General features: G+C 36.5%; 1 protein-coding gene across 1 annotated transcript; it reads left to right on the top strand.

Moving 5' to 3' along the window:
• Nucleotides 1-12154: 12154 nt before the first annotated feature.
• On the top strand, nt 12155-15210 carry LOC134260523 (52 kDa repressor of the inhibitor of the protein kinase-like; the record flags this gene model as incomplete). The annotated part of the gene is made up of 2 exons (XM_062743076.1): nt 12155-14176; nt 15040-15210. Coding segments are annotated over exons 1-2 (2193 nt in total), but the record flags the coding sequence as incomplete, so codon positions are not given.
• Nucleotides 15211-19524: the final 4314 nt, after the last annotated feature.

Raw genomic sequence — 19524 nt, 5'->3', positions numbered from 1 at the left:
TGAAAGAATTTCAAAGAAATTTCTATTTTTAGTAACCACGGCAACACCGTTCATCGAAATCAAAAACCGATGCAAAGAATTATGTATTTTAGTGTAGTCTACTTGTGTGCCAAGTAATATTGAAATTGGACCAAAACTGTAGGAGGAGTAGCATTTTGAAAGAATTTCAAAGAAATTTCTATTTTTAGTAACCACGGCAACACCGTTCATCGAAATCAAAAACCGATGCACAGAATTGTGTATCTTAGTGTAGTCTACTTTTGTGCCAAGTTATATTGAAATCAGACCAAAACTGTAGGAGGAGTAGCATTTTGAAAGAATTTCACAGAAATTTCTATTTTTAGTAACCACAGCAACACCGTTCATCGAAATCAAAAACCAATGCACAAAATTATGTATCTTAGTGTAGTCTACTTGTGTGCCAAGTTATATTGAAATCGGACCAAAACTGTAGGAGGAGTAGCATTTTGAAAAATTGTTTACAGACAGACTGACAGACGGACGGACGACGGACGCATTACTATCGCATAAGCTCTTCTAGTCTCTGACCAGTAGAGCTAAAAATAAACACCTAAAATATTAAATGCATAGATACATGATACGTGTACATATACATTATAGAATAGAAGATTAGAATTGATTTCGCTCGAGAACCAAGCTGAACTAAAATGTATCTAATACAAAATTTTAATACATCAGTACATAAAACGAAACTGACAAAATAAATGGTTGTAAATTAACACCCCATGCCAGGCTCGAACCAAAAAACCTTTCACTACGAGTGCACTGACCTGGCAGTCCAACTTACTGAGCTATCACAGCTACACACATATAACTGATTTTAAAAAGACAAAGAAGCACCACATTCACACTTTTGGAATTTTTGGGAAAAGTTCATTTTCGTGGTCTCTGGGTCTTCTCTCCATTGTTTAAAAAAGTGTATTCGTTTCATGGAATTAAGATACAAAAATTACGTTTCAAAATCATGGAGAGAAGACCCAGACATAGGAAATTTTTAGAAAAACATGTTTAACAATGTACCATCTTGTACCAAATGTCTGATCTGGCCAATTTTCAAGTTATTTTTTAGCAAATCAAACAGTGCCAAGTTATATTGAAATCAGACCAAAACTGTAGGAGGAGTAGCATTTTGAAAGAATTTCACAGAAATTTCTATTTTTAGTAACCACAGCAACACCGTTCATCGAAATCAAAAACCAATGCACAAAATTATGTATCTTAGTGTAGTCTACTTGTGTGCCAAGTTATATTGAAATCGGACCAAAACTGTAGGAGGAGTAGCATTTTGAAAAATTGTTTACAGACAGACTGACAGACGGACGGACGACGGACGCATTACTATCGCATAAGCTCTTCTAGTCTCTGACCAGTAGAGCTAAAAATAAACACCTAAAATATTAAATGCATAGATACATGATACGTGTACATATACATTATAGAATAGAAGATTAGAATTGATTTCGCTCGAGAACCAAGCTGAACTAAAATGTATCTAATACAAAATTTTAATACATCAGTACATAAAACGAAACTGACAAAATAAATGGTTGTAAATTAACACCCCATGCCAGGCTCGAACCAAAAAACCTTTCACTACGAGTGCACTGACCTGGCAGTCCAACTTACTGAGCTATCACAGCTACACACATATAACTGATTTTAAAAAGACAAAGAAGCACCACATTCACACTTTTGGAATTTTTGGGAAAAGTTCATTTTCGTGGTCTCTGGGTCTTCTCTCCATTGTTTAAAAAAGTGTATTCGTTTCATGGAATTAAGATACAAAAATTACGTTTCAAAATCATGGAGAGAAGACCCAGACATAGGAAATTTTTAGAAAAACATGTTTAACAATGTACCATCTTGTACCAAATGTCTGATCTGGCCAATTTTCAAGTTATTTTTTAGCAAATCAAAGCTCAATTTCGGGAAAATATTCCCCCTTCCTGTTGCACAGGAACCCGATAAATAAAAAAATGTTAAAATTTCATGTGACAAGTCGATAAAATTTCCACTTTTCATTTACGCCCAGATTCCTGCCGAATGCCAATCAAAAGCGCCCTCGTTCTTTGTAATGTAAAAGTGTATGTTGTCTGTTTGTGACATATTGATTTATAATTCCTTTTTCCTTATGATTTTATACGTAAATATTGTGAAGTCACCCAGATTGGTACATATGCCTCTGAGAAATCGTTTTCACAGTATACCCTTCCATCTACACAGCCCATTTCACCCTCTGCACTGCTGTATCGGGTATTGCTGTGAAGGAGAATATTTTGTTCAAGAATGGAGTACAGGTGCCATGTAAGAATGCGAAGGATGGTATAGAAACAATTATTACATGGTTGAAAAAATTTTCCAACATAGTGTTAGTTGCTCACAATGCAAAATTCGACTCGAATGTTATAATCCGTGCAATGCATCAAGTGGGACTAAGAGCCAGTGACTTCATTATTGGGTTTGTAGACACACTACCTCTATTTAGTTCCCAACAGAAAGTCTTACAAACAAGTGGATCTTATGAAAGATTTATGCACAGCACATTATGACGCCCATGACGCTTTAGCAGATTCCCAAGCTCTACAGCGACTTGTGCTTCACCTTGATATTTCTAGAGCCATAATGCTGAAACACAGCTTTAGTGTAGATTTTGATATTGAGAATGACAAATATGCTATTTTATTGAGTAGAAATGCTTCTTCATTGAAACATCTTGTAGATGAAATATTTTATCTAAATTTACACCTAACAAAATTGCAGCTTCTGGTCTTCACTATGACTATCTTTGCATTGCTCATCACAGAGATCCTGTGAATGGTATAAAGTCTATTTTGTCAGAGAAAAACATGGGTAAGGTCAGAGTGACATCCAATGGTAAAATCATCAAGTCATTACATCAGTATTTTATGAAAGGTAACTGACCACTTGTTGTATTAATATACATGTAATGACTATTGTTATATGAATATACATGTAATGACTACGTTTCTAATTTGAACAATTATCTGTGATATCATGATGATGTAAATACACTTTCTATTCCACTGCATTTGTTTCTCATTTCTTTTTCATATCAAAGGGAGATAACTCAATCAGTTACAATGATAAAAAATATCATTATCATTAGAAAATTTATTCATAGGCTGGAAACATGGCTTTCAAAAAATAAATTTCAGTTTTTATCATACTTTACCATCTGGATATACAGTTTCAATGGAAAATATCTACTTTGACTTTATAAATAGCATTCAATACTTATTTTTGCATGTTATAATGAGGATTATCCAATTTATTCTAACTCTATAAATAGCCTGGTGACATATCCTAATTTTTGGGGCATAAACAGGTTTATATGCAAATAGATCAAGCATGAAATTTTATGGAAATTTATCTGTAATTGAGGAAGGTCTCGTATGTCCTTAAGGGTGGGTTTGGGGGGAAAGCAACCAAGGAAAAGGCGTGGGCTGATGTAACAGAGGCAGAGAATGGGTAAGTCATCTTCGTACGAGACGCATGATCTTAGTGTAAAAATAGCAACAAAATGGAGATTGCTGATGCACGATCTTCCGAACATGAAACATATAAGTTGATATTTAACCCATTTTTATAATAAACATATAAGACCAATTTCAAATACCCATGATATGATTATCAAAGAAAACGCAGCATGTAACATATATTTGCGGTTAATGCCACAAGTTTGAGTAGATAGTAATTTTTTTGCTGTTTTTCAACGTAAGCATGCCCTTGGTCTTTTGGTAATCATGGTAATGTTTAACAGTAAGACAAGTTTCAAAGTCTTGAAGTGGTGTTCAATCAATTAAGTCTTGTATAACGTTTCAATTTAACGCCGATTGTTTTGAGTTACATGTAGCCATGACTGTATAAATAAACAAGAGGCCCACGGGCCTTATAGGTCACCTGAGTATCGTGTAACAACTTTCAAACAAATAACTGGTTCGTGTTTTAAACAAGAGGCCATGAAATTTACAATTCATAATTTTGAAAGCGGCACCATTGCTTATCATAATTATAAACTTAGCATGCTTACTCTATTAATTAATACCCAGAGGTTGATAAAAGTAACAAAGAGAAAGTGCACTTTTACTTTATAACCAGTTTTGCACCTCACCCCAGAGGAACCATCGACCCTGGGGCCATATATTTCAAAATTTTATCATAAAATGGTTGATTAATACCGAAGAGCAGATTTCAAAGCATTAATTTATTTTCAGACTATGTACCCCCCCCCCCCCCGCCCCGAACCAGGGATGGGGGGGGCATGAAAAATAACTATTTTTCTACATGCACCTTTCTTCATCATAAATACTATATACTTGGATCATTGGCATAAAATCCAGGAGCAAAGGAAAAGATTTTCAAAGAATTAATGTATTTTTATTATATAATCTATAAAGCCTCTCCCTAACACCAGAACCCCTGATCCTGGGGCCATAAAATTTAAAATTTTGGAAGACGCACTTTTGCTCATCATAACTATGTGCTTAGTTAGTTAATATAATACCCAGAAGCGGAGAAGAAGATTTTCAAAGAATAAATGCATTTTCACTACATAATTAATAGAGTCCCACCCTAACACCAGAACCCCTGACCCTGGGGTAAAAAAATTACAATATTGGAAGAGGCACTCTTGCTCATCATAACTATGTACTTAGTTCATTTAATACCCAGAAGCAGAGAAAAAGATTTTCAAAGAATAAATGCATTTTCACTAAATATTCAATAGAGCCCCGCCCTAACACCAGAACCCCTGGCCCTGGGGCCATAAAACTCACAATTTTGGAAGAGGCACTCTTGCTCATTATAACTATGTACTTAGTGTATTTAATACCCAGGAGCAGATAAGAAGATTTTTAAAGAAATAATGCATTTTCACTATATAATCTATATAGCCCCGCCCTAGCACTAGAACCACTGACCCTAAGGCCATCAATTTTGGTAGAGGAATCAATGCTCAATATATTCATGCCAACAGTTTGCCCGCTTGATGTCCAGGAGTAAAGAAGATTTTTAAAGATTGCAATAATTTTAGTGGTTTTGGCCCCACTCCCAGGCCCCAGGGGGGCAGGGACCATGAAATTAATAATTTATGTTCCCCTCCACCCATAGATGCTGCATACCAAATTTGGTTGAAATTGGTTTAGCGGTTTCAGAGAAGAAGCTGAAAATGTTCAAATGTTAACACACGACGGAGGAAAACAGATAGCAATAGGTCACCCGAGTTATTCAGGTGACCTAAAAAAAATTGACCACTTTCATTCTAAAGGAGTTTGTCACCAAAAAATTTACTTTTAATTCTTGAACTTACATCAGTTATTATGATAAGACTACACCTAATTTTAATACAAACTGACATGAAAGGAAGAAAAAAAAATTATAGTCATGTTTATATGTCAATGATTGTGAGCTCTGGCTCATACACAATTACTTGTTCAGAATTAGATAATTCTAAAATTTTATCATTTTAACAATTACAAAAAAAGTATAGGGAGTATAAAATGAATCACCATTATTTTGTATAATATGAAAGAAAACCTTTAAGGTCAGACGCAACGAAGTTGTTACTTACAATGTAATTTCTTCTATCTCCTAAAAAAAGAAAGTTTCGGTATTGATTCCCTTATTTTTTTCTGCATTGGGTTCGAGTTTTACTTTCGAATACGCCCCTTGAGTGCTCTTTCGTACGTAGAGATAATTTTAGAATATCTTTGTGTGGAATGGAGAAAATTCGCGATAAAGGAGGTTGATTTATCTCCAAAGGAAAACAAAGTAAAATAACATCGACTGAATGAAATAGACAGAAAAATGTGAGCTGAGGTCCCTTCAACAAATTCTCAATCTGATCTTGACGATCCACCTCCTATTCCAAGTAAGTTATCTTGATTTGTTTATATACATGTATGCAAATATCGTAAAGTAGACGTGTGTGTCAACAAAAAAGAAGGGCTAAATACTTCGATGATTTAAGTTTCAGTATACACTCGTAAGCATCTAGATACCTTTGTATTGCTTATTCTTTTATACCCTTGGTAATTCATGGTAAATTTATGACAGATGATGATTTACAAGATCCAATCCACATTTTGGAGCACATCTTTGCATACGATCCATCAATAAACGGACATTGTGAAGAGGAAGTAGTTCCAGTTGGAAACGAAGACACGTCACACCTAATAGCATGGGATGCAGGCTGAAGAATTATTGAACTAGGATTTATTTTGAATAAACTTATAGATGGTTGTTGTAAATGTAAACATTCTTTGATTTTGAGAGACATGGACTTGGTTCCTTACTACATATCAAGTGTACTTTCTGTAGCACAGTAAACTATGTTCCCACAGGAAAACGACATTCTCGGTCGGACAATAATGGGATTCGAGCATTTGATGAAAACACAAAAGTTGCACTGGGTTTGTAATTATTGAATACCAATTTTATAATTTATCTTCAAATGATCAATTAAGCATCTCAGCATACAGTTTTATTCATCATATGAACCTTGATAATTTCTACACACTGTCACAGGGTCACGTTTCCCCGTCTATTACTTTACTGTCAGAGGCCTCAAAACGGAAGCCGTGGTGATATAAATCTACGCTATATAAAAGAGTGCAGAAATTGTTATGATCAAAATATAAACATTCCGAATCAAACTTGAGAAAGTGATATGAACTTTTTTTCCAACTCAAATCTAATAAAGTATTTAGAAATTTTAAACTGGAAATATTAATTGTAAATCATGCACTAGTAAAAAAGTACTCTCCTGCGTATTACGACTGCGTATGCATCTTGTTTACTTTGACTGTCTTTCAGAAAGATATTAATTCGTACCCGGTGAAATTTGGACAGTTCAGGAAGGTTTCCAAACTGAGCAATTCTTGAAATTTCTACTTCAAATTAAATGAAAAACGTGAATTTATATTATTCACAGTTTTATTCCAAGTATGTTAATAAAAAATTAAGTTGTTATCAAAGCTCGTAAAATAATTCACATTTGTAAAATCTAGCATGAAGATTATTTTGACCCCGTCTTTCAGTACTGTATCAGTACTTTGATTATTATTTACATTGCAGGGATGCTCCATGCAGGCATTGGGGAGAAAAATTATCTATGCTTCTAAGTGTATCGAACATCCCACCAATGTCAAAGTAATCTTTGAAAAAATCTGAGAGAGAAGTTGGTCGAGCAGTTAAAGATGTTGCCAAAGTTAGTTGTAAAGAGTTTGCTACTGCAGAGCTGGAATCATTTGGGTAATCCAAAATTGCCGAAATAGGTCTTCATTTTTAGACCTATAGCTTACCAGAGAGACAAAGAAAATGGGGTAAGATAAGTGCTGTTTGACAAAACTGGAGGAAAGCCAAGAGTTACAGAAAATTCGAATAAATATGTAGCAAAGCTAAATAATGAACTTTTTCTTTCAATGACCTTGAACTTGCACAGATGACCTTGCATCAAGGTCATGACACACCCTTAGGTCATAAGGAATCTTTGTGTGAAAAAGGAACTTACCCGAGTTCATCCATAAGCAAGATATGGACCGTACACGAGTTATGAAAGATTTCTTTCAGTGACCTTTAAATTATATGACCTTGACCTTAGATCATAACACACCCTCAGGTCATACTGTGTAATTCTAATATTGGCATAATACCCAAGAATTCATGCCTTTTCATTATATAATCATTAGAGCCACCCTAACACCAGACCCCTTGGCCCAGGGACCCGAAATTCACTATGTTGGAAGAAGCATCCTTCCTCATCATAACTATGTACATAATTCATTGGTTTAATATCCAGTGGTTAGAGCATCTGCTCTAGAGTCGCGAAGTAAGGAGTTGATCCTCACGTCGCGGGTCCGAATCCCACTGTGGTACGTGGAGACCGGTCCTTCGGATGAGACCGTATAAACCGAGGTCCCGTGTCGCAGTAGGTGCTGGCACGAAAAAGATCCCTCCCTGCTCAATGGCCTTGAGTGCCGAGTATAGGACAAAATTTGCAGCTCTTCACCGGCAAGTGGTGGCGTCTCCATATGAGTGAAAAAATCTCGAGAGGGGTGTTAAACAATATAAAATCAATCAATCCAGGAGCAGAGTAGATGATTTTTAAAGAATTTTTCGCATTTTCACTATGTTATCAATAGAGGCCCGCCTTACAACCATAACCCCTGACCCTGGGGCCATGAAATTAACAATTTGGGAAGAGGCCGCTTTATTCAACATAACTATGTACATGGTTAGTTTATCTATTAACCCAGGAGCAGAGAAGAAGACTTAAAGAAGAAATGTATTTTCACTATATAATCAATAGAGCCCCAACCTCATACCAAAACAGCCCCGAAACAGGGACCATGAAATTCACAATTTTGGAAGAGGCAGTCTTATTTAACATAATGATATACTTGGTTAGTTTATTTAATACCCAGGAGCATAGAAGAAGATTTTCAAAGAAACAATGCTTTCTAACTATATAATCTAATATAGCCCCGCCCCAGAACCCCTGACCCTATGGCCCAAAAATTAATAATTTTAGAAGAGGCGGCATATTCAGCTTAACTTTTCACCTTCAGTTTCAAAGAAATAATGCATTTTCACTATATACATGTATTCTACTAAGCCCAACGCTATCACTAGAACCCCTGACCTTGGGGCAATGAATTTCACAATTTTGTTAGAGGACACCATGCTGATTACAATCATGCCAACAGTTTGACTGCTTGATTTCCAGGAGTACAGAAGACTTTGAAAGAATGTACTAATTTTAGTGGTTTTGGATCCACCCCATAGGCCCCGGGGATGGGTTGGGTGGAGTCAGGGACCATGAAATTCTCAATATTTGTTTCCCTTCACCCATAGACGCTAAACATGTATGCCAATATTCAAATTGGTAGAAATTGGGTTAGCGATTTCAGAGGAGAAGCTGAAAAAATCGAATTTCAACGTTCGACAATCGCCGACGGGCGAAAACAGATAGCAATAGGTCACCTGAGTTTACTCAGGTGACTTAAAAATGGAAGATTTTTGTTAAATTCCTCGTGTACATGAAACAAAAATATGACAAAGACATCGTCTTCACCGTGAATGGCGAATTGGATGTTCTTACATTTTGTTACATATGTCAATCTTTTTCTTTGTGACCTCTACATGCGGCAGAAAAATCCTTGGTCTGTCACGATGTCGTGGACTTCTTGACAGTTTCATTATTTTTTGTATCATGTAACTTTATGCACTTACATTATGCTATGAATGCCGTACTCGGACGTCATAATAGTGTTACATGTACATGTACGTCATAGTTACAACGACGTCATACGAATAGCCTTTTTATACAATTTAAAACCAGGGTTAAAATAAATACTGAACAGTATAGATGTATATTTCATATCTTGGGGATATCAACCCACAACATTCTCGACATTGTTGACTTTCATGGATTGCTTTGAAACAAGCATTCATAGCAACAACCATCTTCGCCAGCCAAGGGCTTCTGATACGCTACTCCCCTCCAGTTTTGCGTCGGCTTTTATTCCCTTGACCCCCCCCCCCTCCATGGAGGTGCACTGAGTTGACCCCCTATCTCCCCAGGCAGGGGCGTAGCTACGTTAGGCTCGAGTAGGCACGTGCCTACACATTGTCACTAAAAAAAAAAAAAAAAAAAAAAAGCCCATAAATTTTTGCAAAAAATAATTTAGGCCCAATGTTCATACATACAGGTTTTAAAATCGGATATAAAATTATTATTCGTCTGACCTTTTCTTTTTATAATGTTCCTACATGACATTAAGGTGCTTGTCGTAATAGAGAATTAGTACATACACGTCAAGCGTTTAATTGATTATTTAAGTCATGGATAAGTTTATCACCCGGAAAAATTTAAATTCAGTGTGTAGACCAAAATCTGTATCTAATGACAGCAACAGTGCCATAAATAACAGTGATGTGCCTACCTATCCAGATCTTGGTAAAATTATTCCCGAGTCAAAACACCAAATTTCAGATCACTGCAAAGTGGAAATTCTCAAATCTAAATGGCATCAGCATGACTTTGAATTTCCGTCAAGGTTAGTACATACTACAATATGAACACATGAAGAAACCTTACAGTCTTCTAAAATTTGTGAAATATGCTGATGGTGCCGACACCGTGCGAGCGGAGTACTTGTTATTTAAGGCCTAAGGGCCTATAAAGATCAGGCGCGGATCCAAGATTTTTTTTTCCGGGGGGGGGGGGGGTCCAATTCTGTCCAAAAAATTCTACCCTAGACCTTTTCCACTCCACAACACATTTAATGAAATAAAAGATGGTCTTCCCAAACCCCAAATTCTCAAAATATAAATTGGGGGGGGGGGGGGGGGGGCTAGTACTTTTTCAAAGGACAGTAACTCTTTCCAAAATTCTCAAAATCCTAATCGGAGGGTGGGGGTGGGGGTGTGAGAGAGAGAAGAGTTTTTGCTACTCGCTACGTCAATTACATACCCCTCTTCCTTCCACCTTTTACCAATATATTCCGGGGTGGCAAACGAATAATTTTTTGTAATCCACAAATTCCAGTGGGGGGGGGGGGTCAGTGGTCATTTTTTAGTTACTCTACATTCTCTATTTTGCTATTCCGCAAATTCCAGGGGGGGCCCCTCAACCCCCCCCCCTTTAGATCCGCGCCTGAACATGTTAACGCATTCATTTAGGGGTGGTGCATGCTGACGTAGGCCTAACATCGTATTTCATTTGAAATTGAACCAAAACGGGCTAACCTTAGACTATAACTTTACAACTGTTTTAGATATAAAATAGCGACGTTAACAATGTGTTAATGACAAGATTCAAAATATCCTATAGATCTAGTACGTACAGGGTTCAATTTTAACAAATATAATTCTTGTAATGTTTACTACTAGGCCTAAAATAAAATATCGTTTGTTTCCCCTTACCCACCGACCCACCAAAATCGCCGCGACTCAAAAAATTTTATTGCCTCATCTGAGGAAAAAATATTTTTTAAATGATTTCATTCCTATCATACCTGAACTCGGTGGATGTGTCTAATATATTTGCTATTAAACATTGATAAACAAATTTAAACTTAATCAAAAAATTACAAATGATTGAACTTTATTGTCTGATATCTAATAATTGTTGTTGGAAAAAAAATAAAATATTTTTCCTACCTACCGACCCTTAGGTCACAATGCTGAGTCGGAAAGGGGAAACAAACAATATTCTAATTTAGGCCTTATGATAATATATTTATGGGATTCAACATACCTTTCTTTGCATATACGTAAATACTAATAAAAGGTATGTTGAATCCCATTAATCTAATTAAACTTTATCTAATTATGTGCGAGCTCTCTGTGACAGTCCGTGTTGCTTTGAACACAATATTTGCTGCTTTAGCTTCGTACCTAAATATCAGTAAACAATGAATTTATTTACCAAGATCATTGTTCAGATACACATCTACAAACTATAAGAAAGTAGAAAATTATTTTCATTCTAAATATTACCTTTGATCTTTGATATTTAGTCCTCAGACACTTGTGACATGGATCAAGACCCCCACCCCCTATTCCCACCTTATTAAGGTAAAAACTCATATACATGTGTCCTTCTAGCATGAATTACATTGACAGGGTTGCATAGTACTTTACATTGGTTTTCCTTTATTATGTTATCATTTGAATTGTAGATATTTGTACATAAAGCAGTCATATAAAAACAAGTCACACATCAAATTATCAATTTCATCATTTATTTATATTGATATTGGATAGACACATTTAATTTTTCTTGTACTTGCAATATAGATTTAAATCAACCACCCCTTTTTTTGTCTTTGTCAAATTTGGTTTAAAAAATGTTGATAAGATTTGCTGATTACATAACTTTAATAATCCATGTCAGAGACAATAAATAATTTTTTGGGGCTTAAATACAAAAAAAGTCAATCCCAGATTTAAAAAAAAAGAAATAAAAAAAACAAAAAAAGAAGAAATGAAATTAGCTGATTAGAGGAGGGATGGAATATTGATCCAAGTCCCAAGTACCGAACGTAAAATAATAAGCATTGTTGGTGGTTTGCACAAAGAAAATTGAGAGTTGGATGAGTGTACCTGAATGCTGGCTATATTTAAATTTTACAGGTCCTTTGGTACCAAATCTCGGCGATTCCAACCATCTTGGTTGAAAGACCATCATTGGATGCGCTATTCTATTTCCACCGACTCTGTGTTTTGTGCGTACTGTTTCTTATTTGGCAATGCTGATTCGAAAGAAAAATCGTTCTTATCCAGTCCAATGACAGACTGGAAAAATCTGCTATCAATTGCGCGGCGCCATGAAAATTTAGCATTTCATAAGGGTTGTGTAACGGCGGGGGAAGAATTTGTACGAGTAAGTGAAGGGAAGGGAGATACCGTTGTGAGCATGCTATCATCAAGCCACAAAAAACATACTGAGAGAAATAGACATATACTTAAGACAATTATCGAAGTGCTATTACTATGTGGTAGGCAGAACATCCCTATAAGGGGACACACTGAAGATAAGAGTAACTTCATTGCCATCCTTTCTGAATTTGCCAAGAGAGACCCCGTCTTAAGCGACCACCTTGCCACGCGTCACGCGTCACGCTCTACCTACTTATCCCCTGATATCCAAAATGAACTAATCAATCTGCTTGGAAACCAGGTGCGCAAAAACATTGTGGATTCTTGCAGGAATTCTAAGTTTTTGGGCATTATTGCTGACGAATGTACCGATTCCTCTACAAAAGAACAGATGTCTTTGTGCATTAGGTTTCTTGATAGTATCGATGGTTGTCTTGAGATACGAGAAGAGTTTGTTGGCTTTAAATATGCAGAGAGTGTGAAAGGTATGGCAGTTTCCAATATCATCATTGATTTTCTTGCTGAATTGAACCTGAATATTCAGAATCTACGAGCTCAGTGCTACGATGGAGCTGCTAACATGTCGGGGAAATACAGTGGCGTCCAGGCCAGGATACTTCAAGTTGTTCCCGAGGCTTCTTATGTTCACTGCAAAGCACACTCGCTGAATCTTGCATTGATACACAGCAGCAAGGTTATGTGCATTCGAAACATGATGTCAACAGTGCAGGATGTGGCATTTTGTTTTGATTATTCTGCAAAGCGTTTGAAAGCATTCTCCGACGAACTGGCTGAAAACGATGACGTACAGGAGCAGATGGACCGACGAACAAAACTCAGAACACTGTGCGAAACGCGTTGGTCAAGTCGAGCAGATTCACTGTTCACCTTCCGCTCAGCTTTCCCCGTGGTCGTTGCTGCCCTCCAATCACTTGAAGATGCTAAAGATGAGAAGGCATCGCAATACTTAGCTGCTATTTTGAGATTTGAATTTATCATTGCACTAGTTGTAGCGGAACACGTTTTGAGCTCTACAGTAGCCTTAACAAACTATCTTCAAAAAAAGGACATAGACCTTTTAGAAGCAGTAACAGAGGCCAAAGTCGTTATCAGGAGATTAACTGATGAAAGAAACGACATTAGTGTTTGGGATGCATTGTATGGCAGGGCAACTGAAATAGCTGCAGAGCATGACTTGCAGCCATGCGTTCCAAGAAGAGCAGGACGTCAACAACACAGAGAAAATCATCCCCTAAACAACCCGTCGGATTACTGGAGAGTTTCGTTGTATCTCGTCTTTTTAGATCACCTGGTAAACGAAATATCTAGTCGAGTAACAAAGAACGAAGAGAGATTTTTAATTTCGTATTTGCTACCAGCCAAACTGCAAGACCTTACAGCGGATGTTACAGATCGTCTGTACAACGCCTATAAGTCAGACCTCACTAGCAAAGTAGAGTTTGTGGATGAAATAACAAGATGGAGGATTAGATGGAATCTTGCTGGTACCGATACAGGACCGAATAAAATCATCGATCTCCTGAATAAAACCAACAAAGACATTTATCCTGGCATTTTCTGCGTTCTGTCCATTTTCTTGACCATGCCAGTATCCTCGGCCTCTAGTGAGCGTTCGTTTAGTGCGATGCGTAGAGTTAAAAATTATTTGAGAACAACTATGGGAGACGAAAGGATGTCCAATCTTTCTCTGTTGCATGTACAACGTCATATGCCAGTTGACATTGATGCTGTAATTGACAATTTTGTTGCTGTGAAAAACAGAAAAATCAATTTCATTTGAAGGAGAATTTGAATTTTAAAGCAATAAAAAATGATAAAATTTTGTGGATAATCTTTTTAAAATCTTACACTAAATCCTATCAATTTCATATTACATGCACAAGTCATTTTTAATACAACACGTAATACCACATGTCATGACTATGCGTGCAAAATCTGGTACAAAAATTCTTTAAAATTACATCATTTTAAAGATATTTGTAATACAAAATTTAATGTCTATTTCAATATTTTTGATGCTCAGAGTAGTGCAAATGAGTCCTAATATTTCAAAAATTTCTGGGGGTGACCCCCCGAACCCCCCCAGCGGGAGGGGGCGACCCCCTCCCGCACCTACCCCCCCTCGGCGCTTCGCGCCTCGGTGAAACCTTCGGTTTCATTCTTCGGCCTACACGTTACAATAGTCCTAGCTACGCCCCTGCCAGGGCCCCAATGTCCTACTATCTTGACCCACCTATCCCCCACTACTGACCACGTAATCCTCTTAGCCAATCAGAATAACTGATATAAACTACTACCGATCATTGGGAACAGAGGCAAGCAAAGTGTATAGTGCATTGTTGAACGAATTAAACATAGATCGAAAAGGATACGCCTGTAAATTTTGTGTAAATAAACTTAACAGGTTGATTCGTTTGGACGAGGAAATTCGGATTAAGTTGGACGTTTTAAAACAGAGGTGCAGTGAGATATTTGATGATCTGTAAAAGGTTACATGTAACAGATCAAGTTCTTCGAGTGCTAGGCCTTACTCATCTTTTTGCAAACACCAGTTAAAAAAATTCTAAACGAGAGTATAAAATAACGTCCAAGACTCCGACACCTAGAAAATTTAAGGCAAGGAGAATATTGCCGCTTGCTTCACCTTGTTCAAAAGTCAAAGAAGAGGGTGCTAATCATGCTGAGCCAACAGCAAGCAAGTCTACAACGGTTGACAGTTCAACTCAAACTAAAACCAGTGAAGAGAAGGACTTTGCTGTGAAGGTGAGATTTAATTATGTTGTAATAAAAACAGGTCCGGTCCAAAGACTATTTCTACCTACTTAGCTAATAAGTATTTAAACCTACCCAAAGTAGCTATTTTATCCTACTTTCTGCTTTACTTGCATTTTGTGTCCCAACTCAGGAATGGCGCAACATAGTGAGCACTGAATTTCTTGATACAGTCACACTGATGATGGATAAAACAAACATTTGGCCAAAAATGATTACCTACGTAGCTAAATCTAGTGATTGTACTGGTCTGGGGACCATTAAACTTAGAGGGGCTCACTTTTGATCTCAGTCTCGGTTTTTGCTAAGGAATTATAGTGGAAAAGTGAGACTGAGATCAAAAGGGCCAGGACCTGACTAACACAAGATGACACTTCTTTAAACTGATACTATAAATATACTGCCCATCTCCTAATATATTTATAGTTCTAACCCACAATTTCCAGCAAAAATGTTACTGTTTTTTATTGCTGGCTGTGTTTTTGTCTATTTTATGGGGGTTTTTTTTATTATTATTAAGTATGGAAGCAACTACAGATCCCGTATTTATTAACAGCGAGGTTCCTCAGAAATCTGTGTGCAAGGCAATACTGAACAACAGGAATCCTACTACATACAAAAGATGACGAATTTAAATCTGCTTTGCTTGATTGTTTATGTTGAGTCAGCTAGAATGAAAAACACCTCTAATCAACTTGACTTGTTTATCTACACTGATTATTCAAACATTGCATAACACTGACGTTACTATGACGTCATAATTAAGATGACGTCATAAAAGAAATATTTACTTAATGTCACATGCACTTTAACGTCACACATGGGAAGATTATTATCAACATACTCCGGGCCGCAAAATGTCAATAAGCACAATTTACAATGATAGAAAGTTCGTATTTCGCTTTGTGTTTTACATAAAAAAAATTAAATTGGATAGTCTTTCACTCCTCACTTTGGAATCTGACTCGTTTAGTTCAAGGGATATAATTTCGTAATGGGACGGTTTGATATGGTTCTGTTATTAAAACGTAAAACTGCTGATCTTGTGAGTCCATTTCCGCCAGTCATGAGATCCACCACTACAGCAAGTTTCCAATTGATGCGTTTTGTGAAATCATCATGGACTTGGACAACGTTTCCAATTTTGATTTTGTTGCATGTGGTTCCTGTCCTTCGGTAATATTGTCTCAGGGAAGTAAGGTATTCTGATTTCCATCTATGTTCCAAAAGCTTTGTAGAAGCTGAATTTGACGCTTCATTTAATTCATTTGCTTTTTCATGATGTATTAGAAAGTTGTCGTTGGCATCCTCTTCATCCAAATAGGGTAGAGACGTTAATCTTCTTCCATATAACAACTGAGATGGTGTAAGCGGTTGTAAATCATCTGGATCTGTTGATATGTAAGTCAGCGGTCTGTCATTCAATATTGCTTCTATTTCCGTAACTAAAGTGTGAAGAGTTTCCATATTTATCTTTGAACGTCCAAAAACTTTCAGTTTACTGAATAAATATTGTTTAAATCAACTTTCAGTAAGGAAGTCTTAGTTAATCCAATTAATCTCTCCCGCTCCCACCATCCAGCATACCATGGAGCTCGACTAGGGATGAAGAAATACGCACACTAACTCGATTCCCGCCTACATTTTGAAACCATTTAATTCAAAATGAATAGCAAATTGGCCGTAAAATCTTTGTTTAATACAAAGAACAGTTCAATGATAATTGATGAACTGTCTTAATACCAGCGCTAAACAGTAAATTATCCATAATTCCAGCTCTTGAAAAAAGGGGGGTATACGATATTTTTCATTGAAATCTGAGTTTCAGGCATCACCATATTTTGAAATAGTTCTTGGATATGATTAAATGTTCCTTATATCTTTTCTTTTGTCTTAGGCAAATAAATAAAAAATGAATATATCAATAAAATATAATGTTTCAGTTGTAAATCGCTTTGAAATTGGTGGAAAATAAACATTTTTTATCGTTTTTTGTCAATAAACATATGTTCCCCCCCCCCGTGTCACACAAGAAGCTTTCGTATGAATTTGTGAAATAACATTCCATATTACCTGTAAAAAGGAATTTTTGTGACACAGGGGGGAAAGATGTTTTAAAAATATTTTCCGTTTTCCGTTGATTTCTATAGTGAAGTTTTACCAAAATTTTAGACTTATCTCTCTTTGTTTTCCCAAATAAGTAATGTTTTATGAAAATCCATATAATTATCTATAAAAATATTAAAAATTCATCAAATATGTTAACTTTTGAAAATTGACTTGGAGGTAGGCGGGAGAACAATACTATCGTTCGCAGGTCTTTCCATTGTACTCCATATTCAGCAAGTTTTTGGTGTACATTCTCTGTATGTGATGCTCTGGTGATTTCCTTTGATGCAGATTGAAAGGTTGTTGCATTATTTGAAATCGTGATACTTGGCAGTGATCTCCTACTAATTAATCTTCTAAATGCAAGGAGAATTGAACTCCGAGTCAGGTTTGGTACCAGCTCTAGGTGTAAAGCTCGCGATGAGGCACAGGTAAAGAGGCATATGTATACTTTAGAGTCTTCTCCCAATTTATCTTGACATAAAGGGTTCCTGCAAAATCAATGCCTGTCACGGAAAATGGGGGTTTCATCTATAGCCGGTCCTTTCGTAATGGAGGGGGTTCAGGAGCTTGATATGATTTTCCAGTGACCTTTTTACAGCTGATACATCCTCTAAGAATCCCTTTCACACGATGTCGAATCCTTGGTATTCAGTATTGTTCATGAAGTAAAGTAATTGTCGAATTCAAACTGGCATGAGCATACCTTTTGTGTATATTATCAACTATAAGATACGTCAATCGGTGATCTGTTGGAAAAAGATATGGGAATTTTGTTTTCTCCATCAATGGTGCATTGTGCATTCTTCGTCCACATCTTAAAAATCCATCGCTATCAAGAACAGTTTCAGATGATGAACCAATGCTGGTTTCTTTCCAGATGGATGTTTCAGATATTCTATTTTCTTAGTAAACTCGGTTCTCTGTGCATCTTGTATGAGCGGCTTAATAGCTTCAGCTTATTCTTGTTTACTGAGATATCCTGTTCTCCTTTCATTAGGATGTCTGCAGTTGTGAATAAATCTTCTGATGTATGCAACATCATGAGTGAACTCTTGTCCTCAATTTTCAGTACTGACTGTATACCTTCAGTTGTGGTATCCGCTGTAACTTGATCCTATGCTTGATGATCCGTCCTACTCTCTTCTTCAGCGCTTATGGAACATAGTACTGCATTTGTTGGTCCCTCCCATACAGGCAATTTCTTGGGTTCAGCTAACCATGCTGGTCCATTCCACCAGAGAGTATCCTCTTTGAGTGCATCTTGTATAAGCAATATATAACTTTCATTGGTATGGTGTCCACTTAAACGTTTTGGTAAATTGGTATTCAACCGTTCTTTTCTAAATATACTAAAACTATTCTTTTGCAATGTCTCATAACTCTGTGTCCGCCAAAAGAGCTCACTAAAATTACTGGCATACCAAGCTAAAAAAATATACGCCAAATTTTACACACCCACAAAAGAAACGTTATACGTTAACTGCAGTTTTAACCCTTTAACTACCAGAGATTCTGCGTTTTTACAGCAAAATTGACTAAAAACTTTCGAATAGAAATTTCTAGTCACTTTCACATAAAGCAGCCTATATATTTTCTGAAAGGTAAAATTCTAAACTATTTAATTACGTAGAGTAAAATGACGTCGCGGTTGCCATGGCAACGAATAAGACCCATAATTGCCAAAATTTTCGTTTTTCTCTTTTCATACCTCCCAAAAATACAACCAATTTTACAAATAACACTTCCATAACAGAGAATTTAGTAATTTCGCGAGAAGTATCACTCGCGAAAAAAATATTACTTGCTTTTATTTTTCTGGTGCTTAAATCTATGTAAAATCTGTTCATCAACCGTTCATTCGCGAATTATAATTCTCGCGATTTGACGTTTTAGAGCCAGTTCGCGATAAAAAGTACCCGCGAAAAATAAGGAATTTACAGTATACGTAAGCATGGTAAGGCCTTGTGCCATTACAGTTACACCATACAACGAAATAGGTACAACCATGGTGTCAATAAGTTGCGATTGCATATCAATAGGTAAATTTAATCTCCTAAATTTTCTAAGAACAATAAACATAGCTTTTCTGGCTTGTTGAACCAGACGTGATTTTGCATTATTAAAAGTACCTTTACTAGAACAAATTATTCCAAGATACTGAAAATTTCAGCGTCGTTCTTAACGCACAAATAA

The sequence above is a fragment of the Saccostrea cucullata genome, unplaced genomic scaffold (genome assembly GCF_032062105.1).
Source record: "Saccostrea cucullata isolate Sc308-1 unplaced genomic scaffold, CSIRO_AGI_Scuc_v1 ctg5147, whole genome shotgun sequence".
NCBI lineage: Eukaryota > Metazoa > Mollusca > Bivalvia > Ostreida > Ostreidae > Saccostrea > Saccostrea cuccullata.
This window is presented reverse-complemented; position numbering and strand designations above follow the sequence as displayed.